This window comes from Danio rerio, chromosome 22 (assembly GCF_049306965.1).
Source record: "Danio rerio strain Tuebingen ecotype United States chromosome 22, GRCz12tu, whole genome shotgun sequence".
NCBI lineage: Eukaryota > Metazoa > Chordata > Actinopteri > Cypriniformes > Danionidae > Danio > Danio rerio.
In genome coordinates this window covers 20,975,968-20,989,166 of record NC_133197.1, presented here as the reverse complement: position 1 = coordinate 20,989,166, position 13,199 = coordinate 20,975,968, and the positions used below count along the sequence as shown (strand labels likewise).

General features: G+C 34.6%; 2 protein-coding genes and 1 long non-coding RNA gene across 12 annotated transcripts in view; 1 reads left to right on the top strand and 2 right to left on the bottom strand.

Annotated features, from left to right (window-relative positions):
• The window catches only part of LOC141380320 (uncharacterized), a 371,642-nt gene that overhangs the window by 15,183 nt on the left and 343,260 nt on the right, over positions 1-13,199 (bottom strand). The gene's annotated exons all lie outside the window — the stretch shown is intronic.
• The window catches only part of rex1bd (required for excision 1-B domain containing), a 21,046-nt gene continuing 9,314 nt past the window's right edge, over positions 1,468-13,199 (top strand). For 3 of the 5 annotated variants that reach the window (XR_012397440.1, XR_012397438.1, XR_012397442.1), the window contains exons 1-5: positions 1,600-1,713; positions 2,629-2,711; positions 4,218-4,422; positions 5,186-5,274; positions 8,821-8,944. Coding sequence is in view for 1 of the 5 variants with exons in the window: in NM_001256159.1 (NP_001243088.1) it covers positions 1,651-1,713; positions 2,629-2,711; positions 4,218-4,422; positions 5,186-5,274; positions 8,821-8,893 (513 nt within the window). In the remaining 4 variants the exon portion in view is untranslated. 5 annotated transcript variants of the gene reach the window in all.
• Positions 12,614-13,199, bottom strand: part of crlf1b (cytokine receptor-like factor 1b) — a 13,602-nt gene continuing 13,016 nt past the window's right edge. For 5 of the 6 annotated variants that reach the window (XM_073936652.1, XM_073936650.1, XM_068216334.2 and 2 more), the window contains one exon: positions 12,614-12,960. In XM_073936652.1, the coding sequence (XP_073792753.1) occupies positions 12,937-12,960 (24 nt within the window). In that variant the 3' untranslated portion in view covers positions 12,614-12,936. 6 annotated transcript variants of the gene reach the window in all.

Genomic DNA, 13,199 nt, shown 5'->3' with positions numbered 1-13,199 from the left:
GGACAAGACTGGGGTGCTGACAAACAGTCGTTAAAAGGAATTTATGATGGACCTATGCGATCTAGTATTGACTCTGGATGCATTGTATATGAATCAGCATCATCAACATTATTAAATAAACTAGACATTATGCAAACTAAGGCGTTAAGAATTATTTTAGGGGCAGTAAAAACAACACCTATAGCTGCTCTTCAACTAGGGACATCAGAAACACCACTTTATATAAGAAGACAAAAATTGGCTATGGTGTACTGGATAAATCTACAGGGACAAAGTGAGAATCATCCTGTAAAAATGTTTTGAATGATTCCTGGGAACTTATAAATACACAAGGGAAGGGCTTTGCCTGGAAAATAAAAGAATGGGTAAATAAGAATGGTCTAGATATATTAACTTTTGCATCAATAAATATAATGTCACCAATTCCACCTTGGTTACTTGAACAACCAAAAGTAGATTTAAAATTACATGAAAATTAAAGAGAGATGGAAGAAGCTGTTAACATAAACACATATGTCAAGAACTACATTATTAATGAATATTACTCATATCTACAAATATATACAGATGGTTCAAAGAGTATGGAATCAGGAAGGACAGGAGTGGCATTCTATGTCCCAGAGCTTGAAGTGAGGAAGCCTGGAAGGATATCAGATGGAACTTCTGTATACACAGCTGAGATGGTTGCAATTTTGATGGCATTAGAGTGGATATATGAAACCAGACCTGATAAAGCTCTAATATGTTCTGATTCAATGGCTGTCTTGATGAGTTTAAAATCAATGGAATCGAAAAGAAATGACATTCTAACAGAAATTATGATCAAGTTTAATAATCTAACACATATGGGAGTAATAGTTCATTTAATGTGGGTTCCAGCGCATGTCGGTATTCAGGGCAATGAGGAGGCAGATAAAATAGCTAAAGAATCTCTACAACAAAATGAACCAATTAGACACATTTCACTAAGCAGAGCAGAAGGAAAAAGCTTAATCTTAGAAGCTTGTAATAGGAAATGGCAGAAAGTTTGGGAGTCCAATAACACAGGTAGACATTATCATAAGATCCAAAAAACAGTAAAGAAAAGCAAAATATCACATAATCTTAGTCGAAGAGAACAAGTTATTTTAACACGTTTAAGAACAGGACATACATTTTTAAATCAAACATTACACTTAATGGGGAAACATGAGACAGGTTTATGCAACACATGTCTAACAGATGAGACAGTAGAACATGTTTTAAAAAGGTGTAAAGCATATAAAAATGAAAGAAGAAACCTTAAAGAGGAATTGCATATAACACAATAAAGGGTTTATTAAAAGATGGTTTAGATTCAGGAAGACAAATAAAGGCAGTAATAAGGTTCATTAAAAATAGTGGATTATACAATAGAATTTAGGAAACCAGTTCAACCTCTTCACACTCCATCACAGTAGGTGGCGATATGCACCTTTAAAGTTGGTTCGCAACTCGCCATAAAACGAAGAAGAAGAAGACCTAAGTATGCGATTTGGGACGCAGCTCCTCTCATCCGTTTGGACCAGGTTTGGACCCAGTACGCAAACGTCACCGTGACGTCACGTCTTTCGCAAACCCAAACAGGAAGTTAATGTAGTAGCGTGACTACATGAAACGATACATGTACACATGTTGCAGTGTAGCTTTATCAGCAAACCTATGAAAACGCCGAAAGCTTGTTTCAGCACTATGGTAAGTAGCTGTTTACTTATCAGCACGTGTGATATAATCACTTTTAGGAATTCTAAATTATTAGAAATATCACAAAAGTGCCGAACTTGCTAAAGCTAATTCTGATCTGAATAAAGTTATATAACGTTAACTTACTCGCATATATTACATAGCAATAGCGTTAACGTTTACAAAAAACAGCGTAAACACAATCTAATTTTATCACCAAAAATAATCTCCATATTTTAGCATTTAGCATGGTAATGATTGAACAAGAACTGTTTAAATAATTTAGTATATGTATATCAATGTTTATATTCTCTTAAATATCATATAACCCCTATTAGGTATACTAAATGATCAAAAACATTCAAACTTCGCATGGATTTGCTTACTAGTGACAACATTTAACTTAATTGTAGACTCAAGTATACACCCAAGTTACAGCAAAATAATAATTTTAATAATATTAGTGAATAAGTGCATTCTAATTGTAAGTATGCCACTAAAAGTATTTTCATGTTTTGGACATTTCTCATAGTAATACTTCTAGTAGCTTTTAAAATAAAATAGTTTATGAAATTAGTTCACAATATTTTATAAGGAATTCATGTAGAATTCATATCATATAGTTACATTTAGTATTGGCAAATGATCAGAAATGAGTTGTGAACGCTAGTCTATTCAGGATTTTATATAAGCAATTTTTAGAATAAAGTTACATATTAACAAAGTAATACTACATCATAAATAAGTAAGTACACTTGTAATTACACACGAATTGTAATATGTTGTTATTGTAATACTACAATGCTACTTTTTTAAACATTGCTTAAATAATGCTTTATATCAGTATATTTAATGGAATTCGTGTTGTTTTTAGATTCCTTATGTGTTTTTGATATCTATCTATATATACAAACATCTGTTTTTAAGGCCCCTTCAGATTTCAAAAGTTTGGTCAGAAGATTTTATGTTCTTCAATCTGAACGTGTGGAGGCGTACAAGCTATTTGAGGAGTAAGTTTTTATCATCTATCTATCTATCTATCTATCTATCTATCTATATATCTATCTATCAGGGGTGCACAATATATTGCAAAAGTATCCTTATCGTGATAAAAGTACATTGCAGTATCTGTGATGAATTATGTTTGTTTTATGTATCCAGCATTTGTGTGTTAGGTTGTTTATCCAAATTTGACAAATTAGATGGGGCCATACCATCTTTATAGCTGCCTCCCCTGTAGGTGCTATCATGCTATTGGCTAGAGCGGCCCAAAAGTGAACCTATAGCCTTAGAGCAGAAATAAAAAAATAAATACTAATGGCGGAAGTAGAGAAAAATGTGAATATCAGAATATCTGCTATGTTTTAAAGTCTAAGGCCTTGTCCAAAACCGCATGCTTCTATATACTATATAGTACGCTAAAATCAGAATGCGTACCGAGTAGTATATTTGAATTCATAGAACCCGAAAACATGTATGCAAGAAGTACCCGGATGACTTACTAGTTCCGGCAAGATTCTGAAGTGTGCATCCTATGCATGCTGCGCTACCCCATGATGCCCCGCAAGAGAATTCATGAATGGGAGAGAAGCAACGCAACTGAAGCAGGTAGGTCAAGTGATTATGACAAAATGGTGGATGTAGTACGTCCAAATTCCATTCATACTTCTCTCATTAATACTGTATAGAACGTACTTTTCTTTTGGCCGAGTAGTACATTTAAATTCAAATGCAGTACCTACTAAGTAGTAGGTGGTTTCGGACACAGCCTTAAGGCTGATTTATACTTCTGCGTCAAACGCCGGCGTATGCTACGGCGCTGACGCATAGCCCTTCGCCGTGGCCGTCGGAGTCACTGACGTGCACCTCTCAAAAAAATGTAACTACACTTTGCAACAACGCGTAGCGCAAGCTCTGTGATTGGTCGGCTTGGTAGCGCTGACGAGTCTGGGCGGGACCGAGAGCCGCGCGAATGGCGCGAGCGATTGTGTACAAGTGTGGAGTCCCGTGAAGGAGCTCCGGATTGAAAGTTTTGTTTTGTGTTTACCTCATAGTTAAAGTTTTTGCATGTCCAACGGTTCCTGCCTCAAAATGAGCGAGTTTGAGCCACTTGTACAACCAGGAAGTGTTCAGGAAAAGCAAAACAGAAGCAAAGAAACTCAACACAGAGGAACATTTACACCTCACTGCCAACTAGCGTTTAGAAAGTGTTAATGCAGACCAACAGAGACACCGCGCAGAAGTATAAATGCACAGCTACGCGCGTTGCCTGTGCCGTGAGTTACGCCGGTCACTTGACGCAGAAGTATAAACCAGGCTTTAATATTTGCACTTTGATGTTTTTTAGCCAGATTTAGATAATCAATCAATCAATCAATCTATCTATCTATCTATCTATCTATCTATCTATCTATCTATCTATCTATCTATCTATCTATCTATCTATCTATCTATCTATCTATCTATCTATCTATCTTTTTGTGGTTATTTGAGGTGACAGTTGTTGTTTTTTTCAGAGGTCATGAGGCGTATTTAAGGACAGGGCCTCACTATGACTTTGAGCACTATAAGCAGCTGGTCCACGAGATAACGAAAGCTTTCTGTGGCATTTCCAAAGAAGTTCTGACGATTAAACAGCAACTGCACCAAGACTTCGACCGGCCCGACCTCTCCGAACACATTGACAAACTACAGATTAAAGAGAAGGAGAAGCTGGAGCTGGTGGGCTACTCTTTGTTTTTAAAAATGTTTTACAATTTTTAAGCAGTCTTATTTGGTTTATATTCCAGATTTGTGGAACTTTTGGAGGTCTAATCATATGACAAATGAACATATAGACTAAACTGTAGCTGGGTTTCTATCCCAACATAAAGCAAATGTTTTCAAAGTTTGCACAAAAAAAAAAAAAAAATTTATTAAGTTTTTAGAGAGACCAACTGTAGTATTGGTACCCTTTCAACAAACACAAAGTCAAGCATAATGGAGTCACATGGGTGTAATGTTTGCAACATCAGAGCTTATTCAACAAATGTGTTTCCATCTTGCATCATTCACAATAACCTGTTTTTGCACAAAGTCAAAAACCACCTTTTAAATTAAAACATTTTTGTGAATTAAAGTGTTTTTATTAGAAATTTGGTCTTTTAATTTCTAGTTTCTCATTCATTACTTCAAAATGTGCATTAACATGGGGATGGAAACCCAGCTAGTATAAATAGACAAAAATTAAATCAGAGTCATCAGATGGTTTCAGATGCTATCAGATGGATAGTTTAGTTCCTTGGGTTATCTGGATATTTTATTCATAAGACAGCTAGAAAAATAATTGTCTCAACATTTTAGACCTGCACGACTGCTTTATCGGTCAGCTGGGATGTGCTCAAAATTATTTTGCTCTTTCTGTATTTATTCATGAGACAAAAGTAGTCATGTACTAAATGTGTTACTCTGTTTATAATAATTGTTTATATTTCTGACTTTACAGACCGCCAAGTTACAGTTGACTAGGCAGAGTGCGCAGGATCATCCAGAAGACGAGGATTTCCAGGAGAAAGTCCGTGAAATCAAACAGGAGTAAGTGCAACTATTATTATTATTAATCAATCTAGTGCAACTTCCATTATTAGGTGCATTTTTTGTATTGATAAAATATTGACATGTCATGAGTAACAAATAAGTCAGACTACACGTTCCTTCACGATCAGTCATCGCGTGACGTCTGCGATAAGCATTATTTCCCAAAGCAATCACAAGTGTTTCTATAACAATGTTTTTATCTCAATTAAATTTTTTTTAATCTTTTTAAATTTCAATCTTAATAAACTCTGATGCTTGCAGAAAACTAACTACATTATTTACGGACATTCCTTATGACATGGATAGGATTAAACTTGTGGATCCTTTTTAATATTAAGATATTTTCTTTGAAATCTAAATGTATAATGTCCTGCCATGAGTTTCTTATTAAACACTTCGCCTGAACTTGCCATGAGTGAGATGAGAAAATAAAAGCAAATAGCAGCAGCAAGGAAAAATCATATGCTCAAGACATAGGGCTCTATGTTGACGGTCCATGCGCAAAACACAGGGCGCAAACGCTTTTAGGGCCGTGGCGCATGGTCTAAAAGGGTTGAGTTTATTTTCTTAATGAGTTATTGACCTTATTCTGAAAATGCGGAAGTGCGCCTGTTTTCGCGATTGTCTTAGAACTTCCGATTCAGTCGCCTATGGGAGAAATGACTAGGAATAATAAACGGCAGAAAACGGTCAAACTACTTGCTCTACAAACAAATGTTTGCATGACTATACAGACCATCAGAATAATATAACAAGAAAATATCAAATTGCAACATCAAGCAACGTAATGAGCAGTTTTTAATGTCTAAAAATGAATGGAAGTGAATGAGATCGGAAGTCTCAAGCCAAAAAGATTAAAATGGCAGTGCCCACTCATCGGCGGAGAATAAAGTCAATAGGTGTGTTTTGAGAATAAACCAATTAGAGTCTCATCTCCTATTCCCTTTAAGAGCCAGCTGCGCTGCGCCAAGAGTGCATTCGCTATTTACAGGACACAAAGTAAGTCTAAGTGGAAAAAAATGAGCATTTCACAAGCAAACAGTTAACAGTTTTTTAACAGAAAACTGTTAAACAGACCATCTACTGCGTGAGAATCAGAGATAATGGATCTACTTTCACATTCGCTCTTGGATAGGGAAACCTTTACGCACAGACATCAATTAGTCTATAAATAAATAATTTTGTTTGTTAAGCGCAAATATTCGTTTCAAAACTATTTCTAAATTCAGTTCTAATTTCCAGCAAACGAATAAACGAACAATAATAACAAAATGTGCTTAAAAACCTGAGTTATATCCTAAAACACATGCTGTGCCCCTTATGGTCTAAAATCTAACAGGTGGGCAAATCTAAGCTTGTTTTTAATAAAACAAATATAAATATGGATATAATAAATAATACTGCTAATAATAATAACATTATACAAACGCAAATTGTTATGAATGAACTGAATACACTCAAATACACTCACATACACATACACTCACACTCACACTCACACTCACACACACACACACACACACACACACACACACACACACACACACACACACACACACACACACACCTGCAGTGGTCACTTTATGCAGACACACCATACTACCTCCCAATATGTCACTGACACTTTATCACAATTATCATGTTTACAAGTTCTTTTTGCACTATACTGTTTTTTTATCTGCACAACTCTGGTTTACTTTGCACTCATTTGCTATATGCACTAAATGTCACTGTATTGTTTACAATTTTTATTACATATGTATATTTTTTAGACCACATTTATGTGCAATGTATATACTGTAAATTTTCTTTTTCTTAAACTCTACTATTTTTATATATATATATATATATATATATTTTATATTAATGTTAAGCACCTTGGGTCTGAGAGTAACGCAATTTCGATTTTCTATATGTCTTGTATATGTGGCTGAATTGAAAATAAAGCTGACTTGACTTGACTTGACTTGAAAAAGCCTCCCGAGATGAAGAAGACATAAAAGCAGTGATTTTTCATATTTATGTAAGCTAGAAAATAATATGTTTTGTAATATTTTAATCCTTTATATTTATATTCTATATCTATTCTTATTATATCCTATATATACCCATAATATTTAAATTTTTTCATATGTAAAGATATTTACCTATTGCTCTCGTGCGTATTAAGCAGTGCGTAAGCGAGGCGCAACTCTGCGCCGGAGTTTAGACCGGGTTAGTTTTGGTCTAATGAAAAATCTATTATAGTTTCTCAAAATAGCAACGCACCAGCTGTGCGCCTCAGAACGCCTTCCTTTTTAGACCAGAACGCCTATGGGCGCACAAATGAGAGCTAATGCATTTGCTATTTAAACAGCGTAGCGCAACGCCTCAAAACGACTCTTGCGCCAAGCTGAAACTACCAAAAGACTACTGCGCCTCGTCTTGCGCCACATTGCGCCGGGTGTATGATAGGGCCCATAGTCTTTAAAATAATGACATATTAAAAAATTAACAAATATATAACTGAGATTTGTGATACAATCACCGTGAAGCATTCATTAGGTCCTTATTTTCCACAGGGCGAAACAAATCATATACCTGTATAGTTGAGTAGTGGAGGGGCACAAACTAAAAAACTAAAAAAATTAACTGTTGGAAGGATGAGAGAACTCAGAAACTTGTTGTGAGAATGAAGATGTCTGGATATTTGTGCCAGTCTGTCAGATAAAATTACTTAAAACACCTTAATATTTTAGAAAAGGTAGCTAAAGTTTGCATTAGCAATGATGATGATGTTATTCACCCTTGACACACCCATAAGTAAATATCAAACCTATTTTTTGATTACCCGACCGCCGCTTTAATGGCAGCACTCGCTGATATAACAGAAATTATGTGCTCCTGTTGCACAGTGTCATCCATGTGACAGAACTCGTCGTGATGAGACTTTCTGTGATGGTGTCATGAGGCGTTGCAGGCATGTTATCGGTTGTCGTGAACTATGCTACATTACACGACAAGAAACGATTGAATCTTGTTTCACGATGCCCTTTTGTCGTTTACGAATCACCACGACACCCTACGTCAAGGAAATTGTGCCAAAATCATGTGATCTGACCAGGGCTTAAGACTAAATTTAGTCCATTTTTTAATATTGTGATATTTACTTTAATTTATTACTTTGAATTTTTCTAATTCCTATTTAAATATATTTATACATAATTATTTTAATTATAGCCAATATAATCTAAAATTATAATCTAGTTATTATATTATTAACTATTATAATATACATTTATTTGGATTATGCTTTAAAAATGTAATGTTTTTATTGCATATTACTAACAAATCAGTGTTATTTATCAGCAAGAGTCCATCTATCTCTGTAGTAAATGAATTAATGAAAGTAAATATCTCACTATCTGAACAATTCTGCCTATTAAATAATAATAAATAATAATAAAGCCTTAATAATAAAGCCTTGTTATTCTTCTTTATCTGTATATAAAATAAAACATCTCTCTCTCTCTCTCTCTCTCTCTCTCTCTCTGTTTCTGTTAGAATCATAAAGAACACAGCCGCTTTGAGCGAGATTCTGCAAGACTTTAAGTTTGACTCAGAGGAGCCTGAATGAGCGGCTCTCAGGAGGCCCAGATCTTTCTCATCTAATGAACAGGCATCTGAGGTATCGATCGCTGTCTAAGCTGCTCTATACATGCACTGCATTGCAGGCTTCACAATGCACAGCTTTATTTATAACAGTTTGTCATCTTTTATTCGTTCATGTCAGAATAGCTTGTGACAAACCAAAGCTCATACATACATAACTCTGTTCATTCTAATGGAGTGTAAAGGTGTTCGTGATCAAATGCATAATGATGTCTTTACATTCCTTACATTTTTTGATGACATTTTTACAGACAAAACTATTTATACATAATAAACAGTATGTACATGACATGTACATGACAATCATTCATTAAATGATTCAAAGCTGTTGTGTGTTTTCCAATTAAAGAGACAGTACACTTAAATGATATGAAAAATCTGTCTTTATTCACTAATTGTAATATAATTTTGAACTGATACATTTAAAAAAATGACGTTTGTTCAAACTACTTATTTAAAATGAGCTGAAACATCACAATTCTTGAGGTTTTTTTTTTTTTTTGCAACAACTTTATTGTTTTATGTTCAATACGCTTAAATTCATAAAAATTAATTAGTTAACTTAATTCCTTCATATTGTCCCAAAACAAATGAATTGTGTGGAACTCAGCATTTTCACAGTGTGTGGAAAAGTACAATTAAGGAGATAAAAAATCAATACAAGGAATCGTTTTTGAACTGAATCAGTGAGTCACATTGGGAGTTGTAAATTAATCATTCAGATGAGTTTGGATTGGCTGATTCATTCAAAATAAAATCTTAATACCAATGCTGATTCTTTATTCAAATAATACATTTGAATATCACCTTTTTAGTGAATAATGATTGAAATGTTGATCTGTTTGTTGTCATGATTTCAGAAGATTCTAAATATAAGCATCAGGCATATTTTAGCACCAGGAATCATTCCTTTTTTTTAGTGAAGCATCTCTTCAATGTGTAGTCCAGTTTTCATGACTTCACTAAAACAGGGATATATTGTTTATATGCTTGCTTGCTACAGAATGCAGTATTTTATACTGTTTTAATTTTTTATTTTTTTTCTGAATGTTCATTTACCTTCTACATAATCCTAAAACCTTTTAAAACTTTTCGAATATAACATTTATTAAAGGTTTAACACAAATGCTATTTAGGCCACTATAAAATGTTTGATTTAGTTTTTTCCCCCATCAAATTTCAGTTTATTGCTTTCCGAATGCATTGTTTTTAAATAGTTTTAAAATATTTTTTATTAAATTGTAATAATCTAAAAACATATTCAATCCAATTAAAACAATTTTAAGAATGTAATATTTCATTAAAATACATGCAATAATTCTGCGTTCTCTGGATTACTAATTATCAAAAACGGTGGTTATGAAATGAAGGCATAATACATTAACAGTTGAATATTTAAAAAAAAGTCATCACATGAAAATTATATTCCCCTTTATTTACAAAATTAATGTTAGTATGACATTTTTATTATTAATATTATTTTTTGATTGGTTTAAGTGAACAATGATACCTTTGATTTATTCATCCAAAATGTGCACATTTTACACATCACAGAATTCAAAGCCCTAAAACGGTTTCACGGACCACCTAGATATGAATCACCGACCCCACTTTTTTTGTTTCCAGGCAGAATGCACTTTGAATATTTCTATCAAGGTGCCACCACTGAACTAAAAAACTGCATCCAGAACAAGAGAAACAAACTACTGGACTGCAATAACTAGAGTGCATGTGTGAGGGGATTTAAACATGTCCATGACATTTGTTTAAAGAGCAGGTCGAATGAGTTTTTGAAAAAGTACCTTATTTGCAGTTTGTAGTGTAGATGTCCTTTAAAGTAACAGTTGTTAATCAAAAGCAGCGTGGTGAGTGAGCGATCTGCATCAACAATCCCCACCTGCCCTTGACATAAAACACTCTAAAAAATGCCCATTTTACTTCCAACACAGAATAAATATGGAAACACCATTAAAAATGGACTTGGCCAACTGACCAATCATAGTGGCGTTGGCTTTTTAAAAAGGAGAGGTTTACAGACCATAAACACATTATTGATTCAAATTAATGATATTGAAATCATTGCAAAAATGTTTCCACTGTTAAATGCAATTTCTAACAAAAATTACAATGTTTTCTGTCCTTAAACAGTTTTTCCACTGCACAGTACGGTTCGGCACGGCACATCTTTTAGCTTTACAGTACAGAGTTGGTTCAGTTGTGCTTTGCTCAGTTTGCATTTCCACTGCAGTTCAGTACCACGTTAAGTGGATGGGGTTATCGCTATAGTTGTGGCATCTCTATTGCGTCAACCTGATTTCACCAAGTAGGACATATTCCTGGATTAACATCTATGTTGATCCAGGAACTACATTCCAATCAGCCAATCAGAATTAAGGGATACATTTACCAATAAGTTTAGGCTTATGGTTAGGTTTATACACTTTTACATGATTGTTATCCAACTATTTTCCCCCTCGGATTTTGGGAGTAATGTACAGCTATGGTTGGGTTTAGTGTTAGGGAATAGGTATGAATTACATTTTCTAACAAAAATTATGTTCCAGGATCAACATAGATGTCAATCCAATATCGCATTGTACTTGGCAAAATCTAGCCTTGACCTCTTAAAAAACTTTTCATTTCATTCCTCAGCTACCTACAAGAGAAAATATGGACCTCTTCTACTGACTACTTACCACAATGCTGCCATTTACATTCTATTAAAACCATTTAATCATATGAACAAACTTTAGTGGCTAGTGCTGCCTATTTAAATATAGCGGGTTTGGTGTCTCGTCACAAATTCAGTGACGCTGGTAGTTACAGTTCTCTCAGACCAATAAGTCTTCAGCAGTGTGTATACATTATGTTTCTGTAATGCTACAGCCCGCTTGAACCTCACCCGAGTTTTTTTTTTTTTTGGATGTACTGCAATATCCAGCCATCCATCTATCTATCCATCTATCTATATACCCTACCTACCTACCTAAGAACAATTATAACCTATTTTGAATATTGTTACATTTACTTTTATCTGATTATACAACAACATTAAGTAGTTATTCTATAATTAACTTTTATTCTATAAAAGTTATATATTTTATATATATGTATATATTAGTTATTCTATAATTAACACATTTTAATGTAAATTATTGCATATTACTAACAAAAACAGTAGGAAATCAGTGTTAATCAGTGCAAGAATCCATCTATCTCTGGGGCAAATGATTTAATGAAAGTAAATATCTCACTATCAAAACATTTCATCTTCGTTTTTAATGTTCTTCGATCAATCAGTCGACAGCGGTGTGTATACATTGTTTTTGTAACACTACATCCCCCTTGAAACCTCACTTAAGGTGGTACTAAACTGTAAAAGGTACAGAATGTAGCGGAAAAGCCCTCAAAAGTGATCCATTCTAAACAATGCAGTGAAAAGCTTCATTAGATGTTATTAGGACAATTTAAAATATCACGTGACCTGCTCTTTAAATAAATACAAAGACTTATTTTAACGATCATAACTTGGAATGGAAAAAGTGTGAACACCGTACAAGAACTAACCTTACTAGGGCACCTACTGTATGTTTGTTTAAATGGAGTATATTTCAAAAGACTAAAAGTATGTGAATGCTTAAATATATTGTCCAGTTTTGAACCCACCTGCATGCCATCCAATGCTAGCTTTAATAAAACATCCTTTTTATTGTGGATGAAAATAGAAAGTCGACTCTCTTTTGAAACATTTCACACTCTCTCTCATTTTCTCTCTCCTCATTTTGAGTCTTTAAGTTTTAATGCCCTTATAAATAACGCGCCTGAGACAAAAGCGCTTCCTTTGTCGTATTTGATGAGCCCTACGGCAGGAGGCAAACAGTAGATCATGTCGCTTCATCAGAGAGTCTTGACTCATCCCAATGAAACGTCCCAAGCACTGGAGAGTGATAAAACCCATGTCGTCGCCGGCCCCCGCAAACTCTCCCAAGTCTTCTTTTGGAGTTTTCACTATGATTTACCGCTTTGTAGTACCTGAAAGGCAAGACAATGGCATTTACAAGAGAATGTGATGACTTGATATATGGAGACAGAGACGCATAATTGGTACCAGGCAGTTACATCGTGTTCTTCAAAGGACAATGTGACTAATGACGCGACCTACGTTTCCCAACAGTCGTCCGTGCCAAGGCGACAGTAACCACTGGGTCGGTTCAGAGAGCGTGCAGCGGATGTTGGTTTGCGTTCGCGTTCGCCACACAAGACTTGAAGCT